Below are 15,785 nucleotides of genomic sequence, written 5' to 3'. Positions count from 1 at the left end.
AACAAACTAGCTATCAACCATCTTCAACAACATACATATCGTATGAGCTACACAACTGCAAACACACACACACGCACACAGAATACACAACACACGCATACCAGTATCATCATCAGTCACATCAGGGGGACCAGTAGCACTGACTGAAGACTCACACACATAATGTTGTGATGGTACAGTTAGTATACCACCAACATCATCAAGGAATGACATACTGATGGTGGGGTGGTGTATCTTGTGAGCTATTCCTGTGGAAGAGACATGTTACTATGGTGTGTGTGTGTGTGTGTGTGTGTGTGTGTGTGATGACTGTACTGTCTAAGTACAATGAACAACACTACATACAGTACACAGTGCACAATGGTCAGCAGTAACAATGTTGTGTGCCATATTAGCGTGTTGGACAACAGTGCCAGTCAGTAAAAAGCTTTCCCACCTTTGCAGAAGACTCATCTATTCATAAGCCATACAAAATAGCTTTGCTGGGGATCTCTTTACAGATATAACAAATCACATACAGACTGGCTCCACCATTCAAAATTTCCAGGTACTTATTATATAAGAGCCAGCATAGCAGACCTGACTTGACATCTATGAGGTATTTGGGCTAAAGTCATATCTTGTCCATAATGTTCAAACAATACATACCAGACTAATATAGCTGCATGCACACATACCACACACATACACACCCTGTACTATGTTTAATCAGACCTCTCAACTATCATGATTTGGTCATGAGACACATGATTTCAGCCCTCATATCACGACCGCTTGTTGATCTCATGATTTCACATGATATTCAATAAAATTTCCTAAGGCACGCTCTAAATCTCCTTGATGTAAGCCCCAAAACATCTTGTAGCAGGTATCACGTGATCAGTTTATTAGAATAGTAGGGCGCCTTTGTAGTTTGAGCCGGAATTTTGGTGGTTTCCCGTATTTTGAATGTGTCATGAGTCACTTCACTGTCAAACTCAATGAACTGAGCTTTGTGAAATCCTTTGAGAAAAGACTCAGCACACATGGAAGGTGAAGAATAAGGTAAAACCCTACCAGTTGTGTTACTACAAATGTTTATTGCTTATAATTTCAGTTGTTGTGAGGTAGCTACTTGTGTGGAAAATCTGTGCTGAATACTAAATCCACAGCTAAATACTGATTACTCAAGAAATCAGAAGTGACTTCAACGATGAATCACTGGTGAACCAGTACATCAACTGAGCTGAAAGACTGATATCACCTGATTCAATGATGGAACAAAGATTTTATTTATTTTCATTAATTTGTGAAAATCCACAGGGGAGAATAAAAGGCTAAAGGGCCTATAAGAACACCCCCAAACAAATAATACAACATTTACATGACACATAACACAAACTACAAAAACAAATTACAAGAAGTTATATACATGCAAAATGATTAAGTACAGCAGAACGAAAAACCTTATGTGAATTTACATTACACACAGAAGCTGGTAATTTGTTCCATAGGAATACTACATGTACAAAAAAAAGAGTAATGATATACATTAATCACCGATGATTTAGCGAACAGCCGCTTGATTCTGGAGTTGTTTGAGGTTCTTATTATAATGAGGTAACCAAACTGGACAGCCATATTGGATTAGCGGAAGAACAAGAGCGCAATATGAATGAGTTTAGCAGATTGTGAACAACAATATGACAAACTATGTAGCAGGTTCAAAACTTTAGTAGCCTTACTGCAGACAAACTTGCAGTGATCTGTCCATGTCAAATGTTGATTGATGTAAACTCCCAAATAATTCACCACACTACCCCACTGAAGGGGTTGACTATCACAGGGGTATGTGAAAGTAGGATGATGGTGCTTGTTTCAGATACAAAGAGCTTCACACTTTGGAAGCTGCAAACGCATTAGCCACGTCTGGTACCATTTAAGGAAAGCGTATAGGTTTTCTTGCAGATATAAACAGTCAGCATTTGAAATAATCTGATGGTACAAAGTGAGATCATCAGCAAAAAGCTTGAACTTAATTTAACAAACTGTGCCAAGTTATTAAGATACAAAATGAACAACAGGGGACCAAGAATAGTTCCTTGAGGCACCCCAGAAATCACCGGTAGTCATAGCAGGCTACACTATAGCATAGAGATATAAGCTGCAGTAAACAGCAGTATTGCACCCACATAGCTAGCTAGTTGTGACTTTTAAAACAATTTTTTGTTAAAACAACAAATGTATGTGATGTGTTTGAGGGGTCATCGCTCTTCAGTTGGCTGTCCATCAACTACTAATATTGATCTGGCCTACTCCGAGGGTCGCTTGGAGTCTGGCGGCCTTGTTTGATTGCTGGTATTTCCAGCAGTCCAGCACTTTAACACCTAGTGCTGGGAGTGGTGGCAAGGGCAGTCCATCTAGCCAGGAAAAAAACAACAACAAAAACAACAAATGTATGTGCATGAATCCCATCACAAAGATAGTAGGCTTTACAGCTGCATGGGGATAGGTGGTTGGCTTTCTCATGACCAGGCCTGCTTCCAGGTTGAGAGGTCTGGTTTAATATAGTTTTCAGTGCAACAACACTATAATATTTGACAGACTGTTGATGTTAGATGCTCTGAATAAACAACACTAGTTCTATAGCTACATATGGATGTCTTGAATACTATACAACCACTGTAGACAAGAAGGCTATCATGAACTATACTTACTGTATTGGTTAATAATATAACAATAAGTAAAAAATTCCCACTGTACTGTAGTATATAAGTGAACACAACAGGTGGAGATCATTAATGCTGACAGTTTGCTGGAGGATGTATCATCTACTGTGCCTGTAGCTGAGTTGCTTCATCACTACTTGGTGAGTTAATATGAATACTGTTAGTATTGTGAATATTATTAGTGGATAAATTCCTGTAGTTTCTGTAATGGAGAAAGATAGGAGAGTAGCTTTAAGTAATAGAGATGTTACAGTTTCAGATGAGGAAGACGAGAAAGTTGAACTAGAAAGCACAGATGTCGACAGAATCACACCAAGTTCTGACTGTTATCCATTACGTCGCTACCCATTTCGTCGACAAATACGAAGAAAAGCTCGACAAGAAATCAAAGAAAATGACTGCAAAGATCCAGTACCAAACACAGCAATTAAAAAGAAGGCAGATCAGAGCACCGCAAACTTGCAGGAAATGGTGAAGTCATTTAACCAATGCTCTGGAGCATCTAATTCCACTGATACCAAAAGAAGAAAATCTTTGAACTGGCCAAATTTTGATGGTAAAATTTATGGGATGGCATTCCATAGTGATGGCACATTAGCTGTAGTATATTTTGCTAAACGCTGCATCTACAGATTCAACAGTGAGTACAACATAATACAAATTATAAACTGCAGCAAAGTCAATGGTAGATGCACCAAGCCAGCAGCTATATCATTTGATTCAGAAGGTAACCTCTATGTCACTGATATACGATACCACAAAGTATTGAAATTCGACCAAAATGGTACTTTTCTATATCAGTTTGGTCGTAAAGGTAGCTGTGATGGTCAACTGGACTATCCTACTGGAATAAGTGTACTAGGAGGATCAGTGTATGTGGCTGATAGCCGTAATGCACGTGTCTCTGTGTTCACAACAGATGGTACATTCCAATGCACTATAGGTGATGGTAAATTGGGTAAACCCCATGACATATCCACTAATGATCAACAACAGATTGTTGTAGCTGATATGGCTCACAAGTGTGTTTATGTCTTTACGATTGACGGAAATTATTGCTCCAGATTTGGTACAGGACAGTTCTATCGCCCCCAATGTCTGACAACATTTATTGGTTTCACTTACGTTGTTGATTCCTACAACCACAATTTGTTGGTATTCAATACTAGTGGAGAGTGTGTATGTCAGTGTAACATTGGAACTACTGGACACAGTAGAAGTCCATCTTCTCAGCCTCTAGGAATAACCATCAACCAAAAAGGAAGATTACTAGTCAGTGGTGACTGCATACATGAATTCCCAATAAGAGTTCATATAGAATGACTACTCTAAGATCACTTAACTGCTACACAAACTTTACTACAGTGTATCACCTTGAACTGTACACAGACACAGATAAGTGTATAATCTACAGAAAATATATATATTTTATCCATGCACATGTATATCTATACAGTATGTATGATATTATATCACTAGCTGTTCTAATGCAATTGATATCTCCACTGTCAGGTATCTCTTCCAGTATTTGTGCATTTCGTTAAATACATACACTTGTATTGCTTGCATCACTATATATAAGATATGTCAGGGCTCAACCCAGAATACTAAATGGGATTTGGTTTTAGTGTTTCTATAGGGTAATGAGAGAGAATCACTATAAGTGTGGCACACTCCAAAATGCAAAGCACAAAGTTTCTAGGGGGACTGGAAGGAAATAAAAAAATAAAATAAAAATGTGAAGATAGACATTTTGGTGAAATGCTATGTATAAACCAGGCGTTAGCAAACCCAGGAGGGGAACAACGCCCCCCGATTAATCCCTATGTACACATTGCTTGAGAGCATATCATTTGGCTTGCAGTGAAGAGCTACGTATGACAAATTGTGCCAATCAGCCAAAAGTAATTCTACCTTCATGATGGTGAATTGCTCAGACACACTAACTAGGTTGCCATGTAAACAAGTATTCACAAAATCACACACCATGATATATACACAATCACATGTAATTATGAAAAGCTCAATAGGACACTTTGATGGCTTCTGTTGCATAAACCAGTCAATTAGGTACACACTTAAAACATTTTAATCTACAAGACAACTTATCTTCCTCGAGTCATATAACTACATACATAGCAAGGAAGCAATATAGAGGGTTGGATGATTCTGAGAATTGTAGAACAGAGTGAATCCTAACATGTTACAAAATACCAAATATTGAAAATAATTCGTGGAAGAAACAAAGTTTACGAATTTTTAAAAATGTTATATGAATTCACAAACATTTTCTTACATATTTTTCCCCACCAAACCCCCCCCCCCCCCCCCCTCCACAAAAAACCTTTTCGAACCTTCTTGTTCCTCTGGTGGGCTTATAGCTGTAACTACTTGCACAGATTCTCCAACCATACTCACATGATTTCATACCTTAAGTAGTTCAACATTTATACAGCAAGTGGTAATGATTATACTGAGGTTTATGGCAGTGTTTGAATCACACAACAATTGTGTGGGGTGTGAGTGTGATTGAAGTTGACTTTGATCATTACAACAAGCAGCTACATGTAAGTTTTTACATCACACTATACAGCTACACACGGCACTACACAGTCATGCCCAACGCCATGTGATTCGAACAGAGATGCAAATTTCAGCAAGTCAAGTAAAAGGAAATCAAATGTTACTCAACAGAATAAGGTAAATACTTCAGTTATTCACTATGGCACACCTACCGTAGATCTCTCATTCTATGTACAAGCAGGAACAATGATACATGTGCTGTGATACAACACCTGTTAGTCGGAGTCATGCACATCACGACTACAAGAAGTCATTATAAAGGAGGTCTATTGCACACCATGGCCATTAGGCCTAACATTTTTCTGTACGAGATAAACTAAACACTCAGAAACAATCAATCCGCACAATCGAGTCTATACAACTGCGCATGATAGAATCTTGTTCAGGCACTGGAATGCTGCATGGCCTAACAGTGGACAATGTTTGTATCATGTTTGTAAGGATGTTTAGACTCCAGTTATTGGAGAGATCATTGTGAATTCCAGCTGATAATGTGCTTTGAATTAGAAACCCTAACCTTCTTGCAGAATTTTATAGTGTGTATATTGCCTTCAGTACACAATGGTACCAAATAATTAGAGGCGCTGAAATTTAGGAAATCTACGTATTGTCTACTCAGTATCATGATGTTACCCTTCCACACAACATGACACAGTCAATTACAGCATAAACATACTAACCCCAGAGTTTGTTTACAGTTAACACATCATGATACCAATTTAATGAACAAGGGTGTGTCCATGAACCAGCTGGTTGTAGGCACATGCCCAATTCCTGAATTGCTTTACACAACATTCAACAGTTGCGAACATTTTCTCAAGAGTAAGAAAAGGATAGACCATTCACAAACATTTTTGTTGCTGCAAATCATTCCCAATATACGAGACATGAGGAATACCCTGTAACTTATATGTGAGGGCTCAGTTGTACTCAGTACACAATACAGTTTTTAATAGATGTTTGACAGTTTATCAAATAATACACGCAGCTCACACTAATGTGCACACATATTCATATGCATGGGCACATGAAATAGTTCTACCATGGTTATGAGCGATTATGTATCATACAGTACGGTAGTACTGTATATTAGGGATCATGGAGAATTGGGTTTTCCTAGCCAAAAAATTCACCCAAAAATCAGCTTCAGAACTCCATCCTGGCACCTTGGCAGTATTGGTTAGGTATAACCAAGCCCAAAAGTGCCTTCAGTATGATCCTAAAGGCTTACAATAAATATGTTATGAAATTTAAAAAAAATTTATTCAATGGAATTTTCTACTGCCTGCCTACCTGCCTGCCAGCCAGCCTGCCAGCCAGCCAGCCTGCCTGATGCCTTCAGGCAAGCGTAACTCAATAACGGCTAAGGCTATGGGCTTATTAATTTTTTCACTGTTCGACGTTGCTTTGTCCCGAGACGTGCCTTTTGGCATACCGCAGTACGTACAATGCATGCATCATGGACTTACCTTTGTCCTCCTTTGTGTCCCATTTCTTTTTGCTGACAGCCTAAAGTGTCGATTCGCGGTAGCGCGATGCATGGTTTCCCTACAGTACGTTTGTAAATGGGAATCGTCCGTATTTTCCGTGGTGACTGGATTGATTGCAGAGACAATTCTAACACTGTTCTTTGTTGGTAATGAAGTGTAACAGGCTGAACATAGCTGAAAGCGAAGAGTAATGGCCGCTACACTTTTGAGGCAGTAATTGATAGTTGGGGGCGCACGAATCGTCATATTTTTTAGGTGACTGGATTGTTGCAGAGGCACTTCTTCTACTGTTTTTCGTCTGTAGCGCTGTGGATCGGGCCGAACACAGCTGAAAGCAAAGCGTAATGGCCACTACACTTTCGAAGCAGTTTTGTAGCTGGGACATGTGCTCAGACTAAAACATTAATTCAGGTGCCATCTTTTCCTTTGATGCAGTATGCGTGGATTCACCAGTCATAATAAATTAACAATGTTACCAAAAAAAAGTAAGCAAACAAGTTAAAGGAAAAATTTGAAATTTAAAGATTAGGGATCATAGAAAAAAAAAAGTAAGGAAACAAGGGAGATCGCCTACACTTGCAGATACACTAGTGAACATTTAATCCCTAATAGCCCACAGAATGTTATTCATACATCATTATGCTTTACACACAATGCCAGTGATTGTGGGATATAAATATTTAGTTTTACATGTAGTACTAGAGCTGGAAAGTATACCGGTATTTAATCGATACAATGGTATTTCACTTACACCAGTATAATGCTGATCCATACAGTATAGAAGGAAGGATTCAAAGCATTACTGGAGTGGTTTGATTTGAAATATGAAGTGCCTAGTCAAAATTATTTCTCCTAGACTCCATGGCCAGTTTGTATGCCAAGACAAGGGAAGCAGTAAACAAGGAGTTAGAAGTGGTGAAAGAGAAAGGATACTTTACTACTACACAGATTTATGGTCCAGTATTACCAGTGAGCCATACGTATATTAGTTACACCATTCACTTCATCAACCAAAATTGGGAGCTACACAGTCATTGTTTGCAAACCATATTTATGTAATAGGCCTTCAGATTAGTTTCCTGTCTCTGGAGGCCTGGGGCCTCTCAGAAGCACACCAAGTTTGTTTGACTACAGACAGTGGAGGCAATATTATCAGTGCTGTTGAAAGGCTACAGATGACCAGATTAACCTGTTTTGGACCCAGTCTACATCTTGAATGCTTTAAAGGATGACCTATGGCTGGAAAAAGAAAAGTGAGCTAATTAGTAGGGTGTAATCAGAGATTGGGTTCCCACAGCATTCATTGATTACATTATTACACAGTGAACATATTTAGTAAAAAAAAAATTAAGATACTAAATCATTATATGTTAACAACACTGACACACACAATCTGGTCTACACATATACCAATGACTAGACTTTTGTAAACCATCAATCATGTGACAATGTGGTGTGGTTTCATTGGGACTTTTGGGAGTGGTTGGTTTTTACTTCATAAGGTAATACTATAAATATAGTAACACTGGTATTTTGATTACATGTGTAACATGTCTGGTTTACAAATCATATAATAGTGTTGTGCTTAACAGTGCAATAGGTATATACCATGTGGTAATGTTAGTACTTGTTCCACTAGTTTCATGCAACAAGGTGGGGATCAATGCAAGCAATGGTGGGTTGAGTTTTGGAACAAGAAAAGACAGTTCAAGTTCTCAGTAATGACCGTAAAATGATTCACCTGATTGCCACATGGCATTTTGGAGTCTGTAAACAAAGCTCTTGTATCCATTTGCAGACCTGACAGACAGTAGTATATAGCTTGATAATTTTATAAAATATCGCACCGACTTTTACAAATTTGTGTACTGTCCAGCTCTACTCAAAATTACAAGGGAATCAATTGCAATCGGTAAATAAAATGAGGTCTAATACACCTGTAGATGTCTATCTGTCCGATAAAGCAAAATAATATACACAGCTTACACAAACATGCACAAGCACACACATACTAGTGTGCAAAGGCACATAAACAGATTATGTATAACATCGCACTACACAATACACTACACACACACACACACACACACACACACACACACACACACACACACACACAGAGGACACTGCACATACATACATGCACGCACGCAGGCATACACACACACACACACACACCACACATGCACGCACACACACACATTGTATTGTATTGTATTGTATTGTATTAATGCTTTACAGTGACCAGCACATACCACACACATGCACGCACGCATGCACGGATGCACACACACACACACACACACTGCACACCCACCCACACACTACACAGTTACATTACCATTAGGACACAGCTCTATTGTTCTTGGATGATCCTTAGTAGCCGGTTTCACTTGTATACCCATAGCAATCACATTACCAGTATTAGTGCCCACCCATATGGTACCTGTTGTCATGTGAGCTATGGAAGACAAGTAACACATTCATATTTGTGAACACAATCATATGTTAATGATATTAAAATATTGTATGCACATACAGGTGTACAAGTTGTTATACATTTTATGAGGATCACATGTGTAGCTGTTATACATAATAAGCCCCCAACATTGGTTAGTTGGTATAAAACCCAGGGGGGGGGGTTTTCAAGGTATAAAGGTATAAACATTTCTGAGAATCGATTTGTTGTCAAACAGCTTTTGTACAGAATGGAATTCAGCTGTTTAATAAGGACACAATTACATGTCCATACGTGACAACCACATGTCCATACGTGACAACCACAATAAACACTGACCATGATGGGATCACTTGCTAAGGGACACCCAGAGACACCTCAACAAGACAAAAGTGCATTCCCAATAGACTTGTACACACACGCACACGCAGACGCAGACGCAGACGCACACATGCATATTAACACCACCTTTGATCCCTGTATCTATTCAGCTATATCTTAGTAAAGGTGTAGAATAGTCAAGACTTCATTGAAGGGGGATCTGTTTCCTAGACATTCCCCTTCAATTTTAAGTTAAAAGTTTTAACTTGAGAAGCTGAACAGATTACTACTGGTCATTCTCAGGAACCCGAGAATAACCTGAGAATGTACCAGAAGTAATCTGCCAGTGTCTGCCAGATCTCTAGAGATGCCATTCTTTACACCATCAACCTTCCTTACTCCCATATTGCCCTACCACTACCCACCATCATGAGTTATTTCCTGGATGGAGGTATGATGGTTAAAGTGGAGGTGAGTGACTAATTAATCTTTGCAATATTTACTTCCAACTGTTAAACATGAGGTCATCACAAAACTTGTATAAATAGTATCTAATGTAATATGGTTTATAACATAATTTTAACACCCTGATAGTAAGTTTGTGATGCATACATTATTGCTGCTGCAGTTGGCGAAAACGCATGCTCGGGCCTTCACACAGTGAAGAAATGAAGCCCATAGCTTTAACCAGTCAGTCAGTCGGTCAGTTAGTTACAGTATATTCAACAGAAAAATAAATTTCATACAGACATTTATGGGGTCACTCTGGAGACATTTAGGGCTTGGTTATACGTGACTGGATTTTGGAAAAACAATCCAAATTGTACATTAAAAGTTTTGAGATAAACGGTTTTAAAGAATTCAAGTCAGCATAACTTGCCAAGGATAGCAAGCACGTGTACGAAATTTACACAAAAGATCTTTCAGATCACTTCCAGTACTTGTACGTAGCTGCTTGTAGAGTTTCCTGCCAAATAGGATAGAAAATCTGAGCAGTTGGATGAGCAAAGTAGTATCACGAGTGCTCACAAAAGGGTGGAGGGTGAGGTTGGTGGGGTGGGACTTCAAAATGGAGGCAGACCACGATTGGAGTCCAGAAACGAGATTACAGGACTGTGCTGACTCCTTAGTGGCTGATATGTAGCATAATCAAAAAAAAATAAAAAATGTCTGGCCACATTATGAGGCTGTTCATCAGTAAACCACTGATTCTTGCCAAGCCAGGCCCTTCACAAGACCAGAAACCACCATTCAAGCACGACACACCACCCTGAAAAGACATCTGTTAAAACCAGCCTAGAGTAAATTGACTAGTAGTGAGGGTCAAAACTATTAGTACGATAGTGTAGCTATCCACTGGAGGTGTTCATTTGATTTTGCCTGATGTGCGATTTGGATTGGTTTTGTAAAATCTGGTCACATATGTAACCAATACCGCCAAGCTGTTATAAAGGAAAAGTGACGCTGGATATTTTTGGGTGATATTTTTGGGCAAGAAAGTCCAACCTCCATGATCCCTACTATACGGTACAGTATTAAAAGTTAGTATACAGTTAGTATAGTAGTTACTTACATTTATCAGTGTTCAGTTCCACTATCCTAACAGTGTTAACACATAACTGAGTACTATCCTCCTCTTCAGTAACCACACCAACATGTGTGGATATGTTCTGTGAGTGTCCCTGATCAGTACTAGTAGAACCAGTAGCTACTGTAGTGTTAGCTGTATGGGTGATATAGATGTATATGAGAGGAGTGTTAGTATATAATATAGTACAAGTTCCTTTATGACAAACACTATATACATAATCTAATAGGACAATTCTCTACTCTAATTCTACTGACCATAAGAGTAAGGCAATACTGTACATACAAACTACATAGAACTATCCCTGTACAAAAGATGTAACCAATTTCACCAGTTCAGTTGTTCTATCACAGTCAGCCATAATATCAAATTGCATATACTTGGAGCTCATAAGTGCCTTGTACTCTGAAGCACTTATGGACTTCTGCATGTATAGCCATTTTAGGGCATATTCCCCATGTAACGTGTGCTTGTTTCACATACCATATTTCATTTGTCGATATATCAACAGAAAATTAGTTTTAAAATATTTTAGTAAATGATACAGAATATTCTAAGGTTAGCTACAGCACAGCTTAGCTACTACAGCCCGTTAAGCACCTCAAATAGTTTCATGCAGTCTAAATACACTCCTTCAAGGAAAGTGTCAATAGGGAAAATTAATACCTTGGTGTGGTTTCTATGAAAAGAAGACCATTTAATTGGGGCGAGCCTAAGCGAGCCCCACAAATGGCAGTAGTCACTCATACGTCCGACCATTCCCGAGAATTTACGTAACGAACACAGACAGCCCCACACTGGTAGTACTCAATTGTACGTACGACCGTACGTCTGACCATTCCCGAGAGTTTACGTAACGAACATGGAAAAAAGCCCCACATGGCTTAGAATTTGTCGCTTGTCACTTGTCTCACAACTTATATACATTGACATGGACAAAGAAGACCGTCTTGGAAGAAGGCTGAGAGAAAATGAGACAGGGCAAGGAGGGAACACTGGCTGGTGAATTCCCGGGTGAATGGTATGTGCGTCACGTTCACTATGACAAAAACTTCTTGTACGAAGAAGGCCGTATTTACACTACTTGGCTTAGAATTTGTCACGTGGGTTACAACTTCTTATCTACATAGACATGGACAAAGAAGACCGTCTTAGAAGAAGGCAGGGAGAGAATGAGACAGGGCAAGGACAGCAGCAGAAATGCCACATGAAGCACAAGCAAGTAGACACCTGATAGACGCCATGCACACTCGCAGAAGAGAGCATGCAGCTAGCCAATGAAACTGCAGAAGACAGGGAGATAAGTCCTAGCTGACTATGCTTCCACACAGTTATGTAGCTATATACTTCCTCCAGCTACCTCTAGAGTAGCCTGAGCATTTCTGTATGTATAGCTAGCTACAAACACACACACACACACACACACATTAAATGCTATTCATGGAAATACAGTTGATGCCGCATCACTTTTTACACAACTGAGGCTTGCCCCATCATGCTTTTAGCATCTGTCTAGTTAAAGATGAAAGGAATGGCAAAGCACAGAAGGCAGACATTGCGACTGTGGTCAGGTAGGCTGGCAGGCAGGCCAGTCAAACAAAATTTCAAGTTATGGCGATTAAATATATATATTCGGATGTCTATAAGTTTTTTCTTGCTGTAATGGAGTAAGACTATTCCAAAAGGTTATTTTTACCACATACGATATTTCTGCATATGATATTTCCATGATGGTTTTTTAGATGCTGCTTTTTAGTGGCGTGTGTCACTTTAGGGGGGAACCCTACTAAACACTGTTTGTAGATGGATTGCATTTTCAAGGATGGTTGCTGTAACTGTAATCTTTCCGTGACGCTTTGACTGAGAGTTTATGTAGGTCAAAAAATGCATTATAGTCCATGGTAGTGCCTAACACTTCGGTTAGTTTTAGTGTGGGAGATAAGTTGTAGCATATATATCCATCAAGTAAGGAAAAGGGACGATTCCTACCCTACGAATCATGCATCTCAGATTTTAGAGGTCTGTGAAAACTCACAAAAAAATTTTTCGTAAGGCTTCATTAATACTGACCATGATATACTGGTTTTAAACTGTTATGTAGCTGCGCTTTTAAAACAATTGCCACACCCCCTTCAACGATCAGAACATGCCACAATAATGATCTAGCTCTGTAGGAAAACAGAATGCTGTGCCACACCCATTAGCTTGATATCTACTGCATAGCTGAGTGGCGAGATCAAGATACTCTAATACAGCAGTCACAGCCACACGCATATTTCATAGCTATGCTCTAACAAAAGTAAACAAATTAGTGCAATAAAAATAATTAATTTAAAAATGAAGCAGGGTTCCAACAATAAAAAGCAGTGAAACAAGAGATGAAGGTGGAAAATCCCTAGCTACTTGGAATTGTAGTAGTGTGGGAAAATCCCTACTAATGCCAAGTAGAGATTTCCCACATTTCTACAATGCCAAGTAGCTGCACTATACATACAGTATATGAGTGCTTGACTGATACTAACTTGTTGAAGGTTTCTGAGTCAGCTGTTTCTCACTCCTTGTTCGTACAGTCTTCTTACTCTTAGCAAATGAAGATGGAGCCTTCCATGATGTCCAACTTCTTCTGTTAGCTTGTACATCAACTATAGGATATGTTACATGTGGTATAGACAACTGTAAGTAGCTAAGTAACAGTGAGGTATCACTTCTATGTACAGTGTGGGACAATCATTATACAAACACTTGCATAGGCCCATAGTACATCAATAAAAAGTACTGAAACAAGCTGGAGTAGTGTACAATACTAAATCACAGTAAAACAATAAGAAGTCGTATATCCCTACTGTGCTCAAGATACTACAAGTATAAGAAAAATTATGAATTTCACATTCAATTAGGGATCATAAAAAAAAGCAGGGAACAAGGGAGGTTGTCTACATCTGCAGATATACTAGCGAACATAATCCCTATAGCTACCCACTACCCATGACTGAATTAGGGATTTAATGTTCACTAGTATATCTGTAGGAGTAGGCGACCTCCCTTGTTTCGCTACTTTTTTCATGATCCCTAATCGAATTTAAAATTCCTAATTTTTCCTTATACTTGTTTGCTTGTTTCTTTTATAACACTATTATGACTGGTGAACCCATGCATACGGCATCAAAAGAAAGGATGGCACCAGGGATAAAATTTTTGTCTGAATGAGCGCCCCGGTTATCAATTACTGACTCTAAGGTGGAGTGTCCATTAAGCTTTGCTTTCAGATATGTTCAGCACATTACACAGTGTTACGAACAAATAACAGTATTAGAAGCGAGCTCTGCAATCAATCCAGTCACCACAGAAATTACGGACGATTCCCGTTTACAAAGGTAAAGAAGCCATGCTTTGCACTACCGCAAATCGACACCTTGGGCTGTCAGCAAAGGCAAAAATACATGGGACACAAAAGAGGACAAAGGTAAGTCTATGATGCGTGCACTGTACATACTGTGCGGTATGCCAAAAGGCATGTCTCCAGATGACGCGACGTCAAACAGTGAAAAAAAATCAAGCCCATAGCCTTAGCCGTTCAAGTTACGCTTGCCTGAAAGCATCAGGCACACAGTTAGTCAGTAGACAATTCCATTGAATAATAATAAATTTTAAAAATTCATAACGATCTAGTGGAGTGTTTAGGATTGTACTGAAGGCACTTTAGGGCTTGGTTATACCTAACCAATACTTCCAAGGCACCAGGACGGATTCTGAAGCTGGTTTTTGGGTGATATTTTTGGCCAGAAAAACCCAAATCTCCTAATATACAGTACGGCACAGTACTACCGTACTGTATGATACTGGAAATGCGCAGTAAGGATATAACAGTTACACTTTTTATTGTTTTACTGTGATTTAATAATGTACACTACTCCAGCTTGTTTCAGTACTTTCTATCGATGTGCTATGGTCCCTACTCTAGTTGAAAATTCCAAATTTTGTGTACTTGTTTGTTAACTTGTAAAATAAAAGTATTATGACTGATGAACCCACGCATACAGCATCAAAAGAAATAAATGGTGCCGTGTACCCCCAGCTATCAATTATCATCTGAAAAGTGAAATATCCTTTATGCTTTGTTGTCAGCTATGTTCAACCCGTTACACAGCGGTATGAATCAAGAACTGTTCGAAAAGCACCTCTGCAATCAAAGTAGCCACTATGTAAAATATGGACGATTTCTGTTATGAAGGAAAACAATCACATGCTACTGCCAAATCAACACTTTTCGCTGTCAGCAAAGATGAATGGGACACAAAGGAGGAGGACACTGGTAAGTCCATGAAAAATACATTGTACATACTGTGGTATGCCAAAAGGCATGTGTCCGGCTGAAATGATGTCAAACAGTGAAAAAAAATCAAGCCCATAGCCTTAGCCGCTATCGAGTTACGCTTGTTTGAAGGCATCAGACAGTCACTAGAAAATTCCATTTAATGCATTTTAAAAAAAAACTCCATTGCAACTTGTTGAAAGCATATTGGTTTGATCTGAAGGTTTAGTTTTACCGACACCTAACCGATACTGCCTCATCGTTGTCAGGGAAAGTGAGACTGGTTTTTGGGTGATGATTTTTCATGGGGCACGCCCAAACCTTT

The 15,785-nt window shown here is 39.0% G+C and overlaps 2 protein-coding genes across 3 annotated transcripts in view; one reads left to right on the top strand and one right to left on the bottom strand.

The window, feature by feature from the left end:
• Positions 1 to 15,785, bottom strand: part of LOC136258603 (syntaxin-binding protein 5-like) — a 34,196-nt gene that overhangs the window by 7,206 nt on the left and 11,205 nt on the right. Inside the window, exons 17-20 of one of the 2 annotated variants that reach the window (XM_066051944.1) lie at positions 13,671 to 13,790; positions 11,134 to 11,283; positions 9,123 to 9,242; positions 102 to 248 (exon numbers count right to left, since the gene is read on the bottom strand). In XM_066051944.1, coding sequence (XP_065908016.1) covers positions 102 to 248; positions 9,123 to 9,242; positions 11,134 to 11,283; positions 13,671 to 13,790 — 537 coding nt within the window. Of the gene's footprint in view, positions 1 to 101; positions 249 to 7,756; positions 8,021 to 9,122; positions 9,243 to 11,133; positions 11,284 to 13,670; positions 13,791 to 15,785 lie in introns of those variants that run through there. The other variant, XM_066051945.1, reaches the window with a different exon arrangement.
• On the top strand, positions 2,693 to 4,205 carry LOC136258604 (tripartite motif-containing protein 2-like). The gene is made up of 2 exons (XM_066051946.1): positions 2,693 to 2,848; positions 2,908 to 4,205. Exon 2 carries the CDS (start codon positions 2,916 to 2,918, stop codon positions 4,029 to 4,031), a length of 1,116 nt encoding a protein of 371 aa, XP_065908018.1. The 5' UTR covers positions 2,693 to 2,848; positions 2,908 to 2,915; the 3' UTR covers positions 4,032 to 4,205.

This window comes from Dysidea avara, chromosome 6 (genome assembly GCF_963678975.1).
Source record: "Dysidea avara chromosome 6, odDysAvar1.4, whole genome shotgun sequence".
NCBI lineage: Eukaryota > Metazoa > Porifera > Demospongiae > Dictyoceratida > Dysideidae > Dysidea > Dysidea avara.
Note: the sequence above shows the minus strand (reverse complement) of the source record. Positions and strands in the feature narration are given on the sequence as shown.

Coding starts and splice junctions, on each gene's coding strand:
- LOC136258604 (XM_066051946.1), top strand. CDS start 2,916: ATGGAGAAAGATAGGAGAGTAGCTTTAAGTAATAGAGATGTTACAGTT.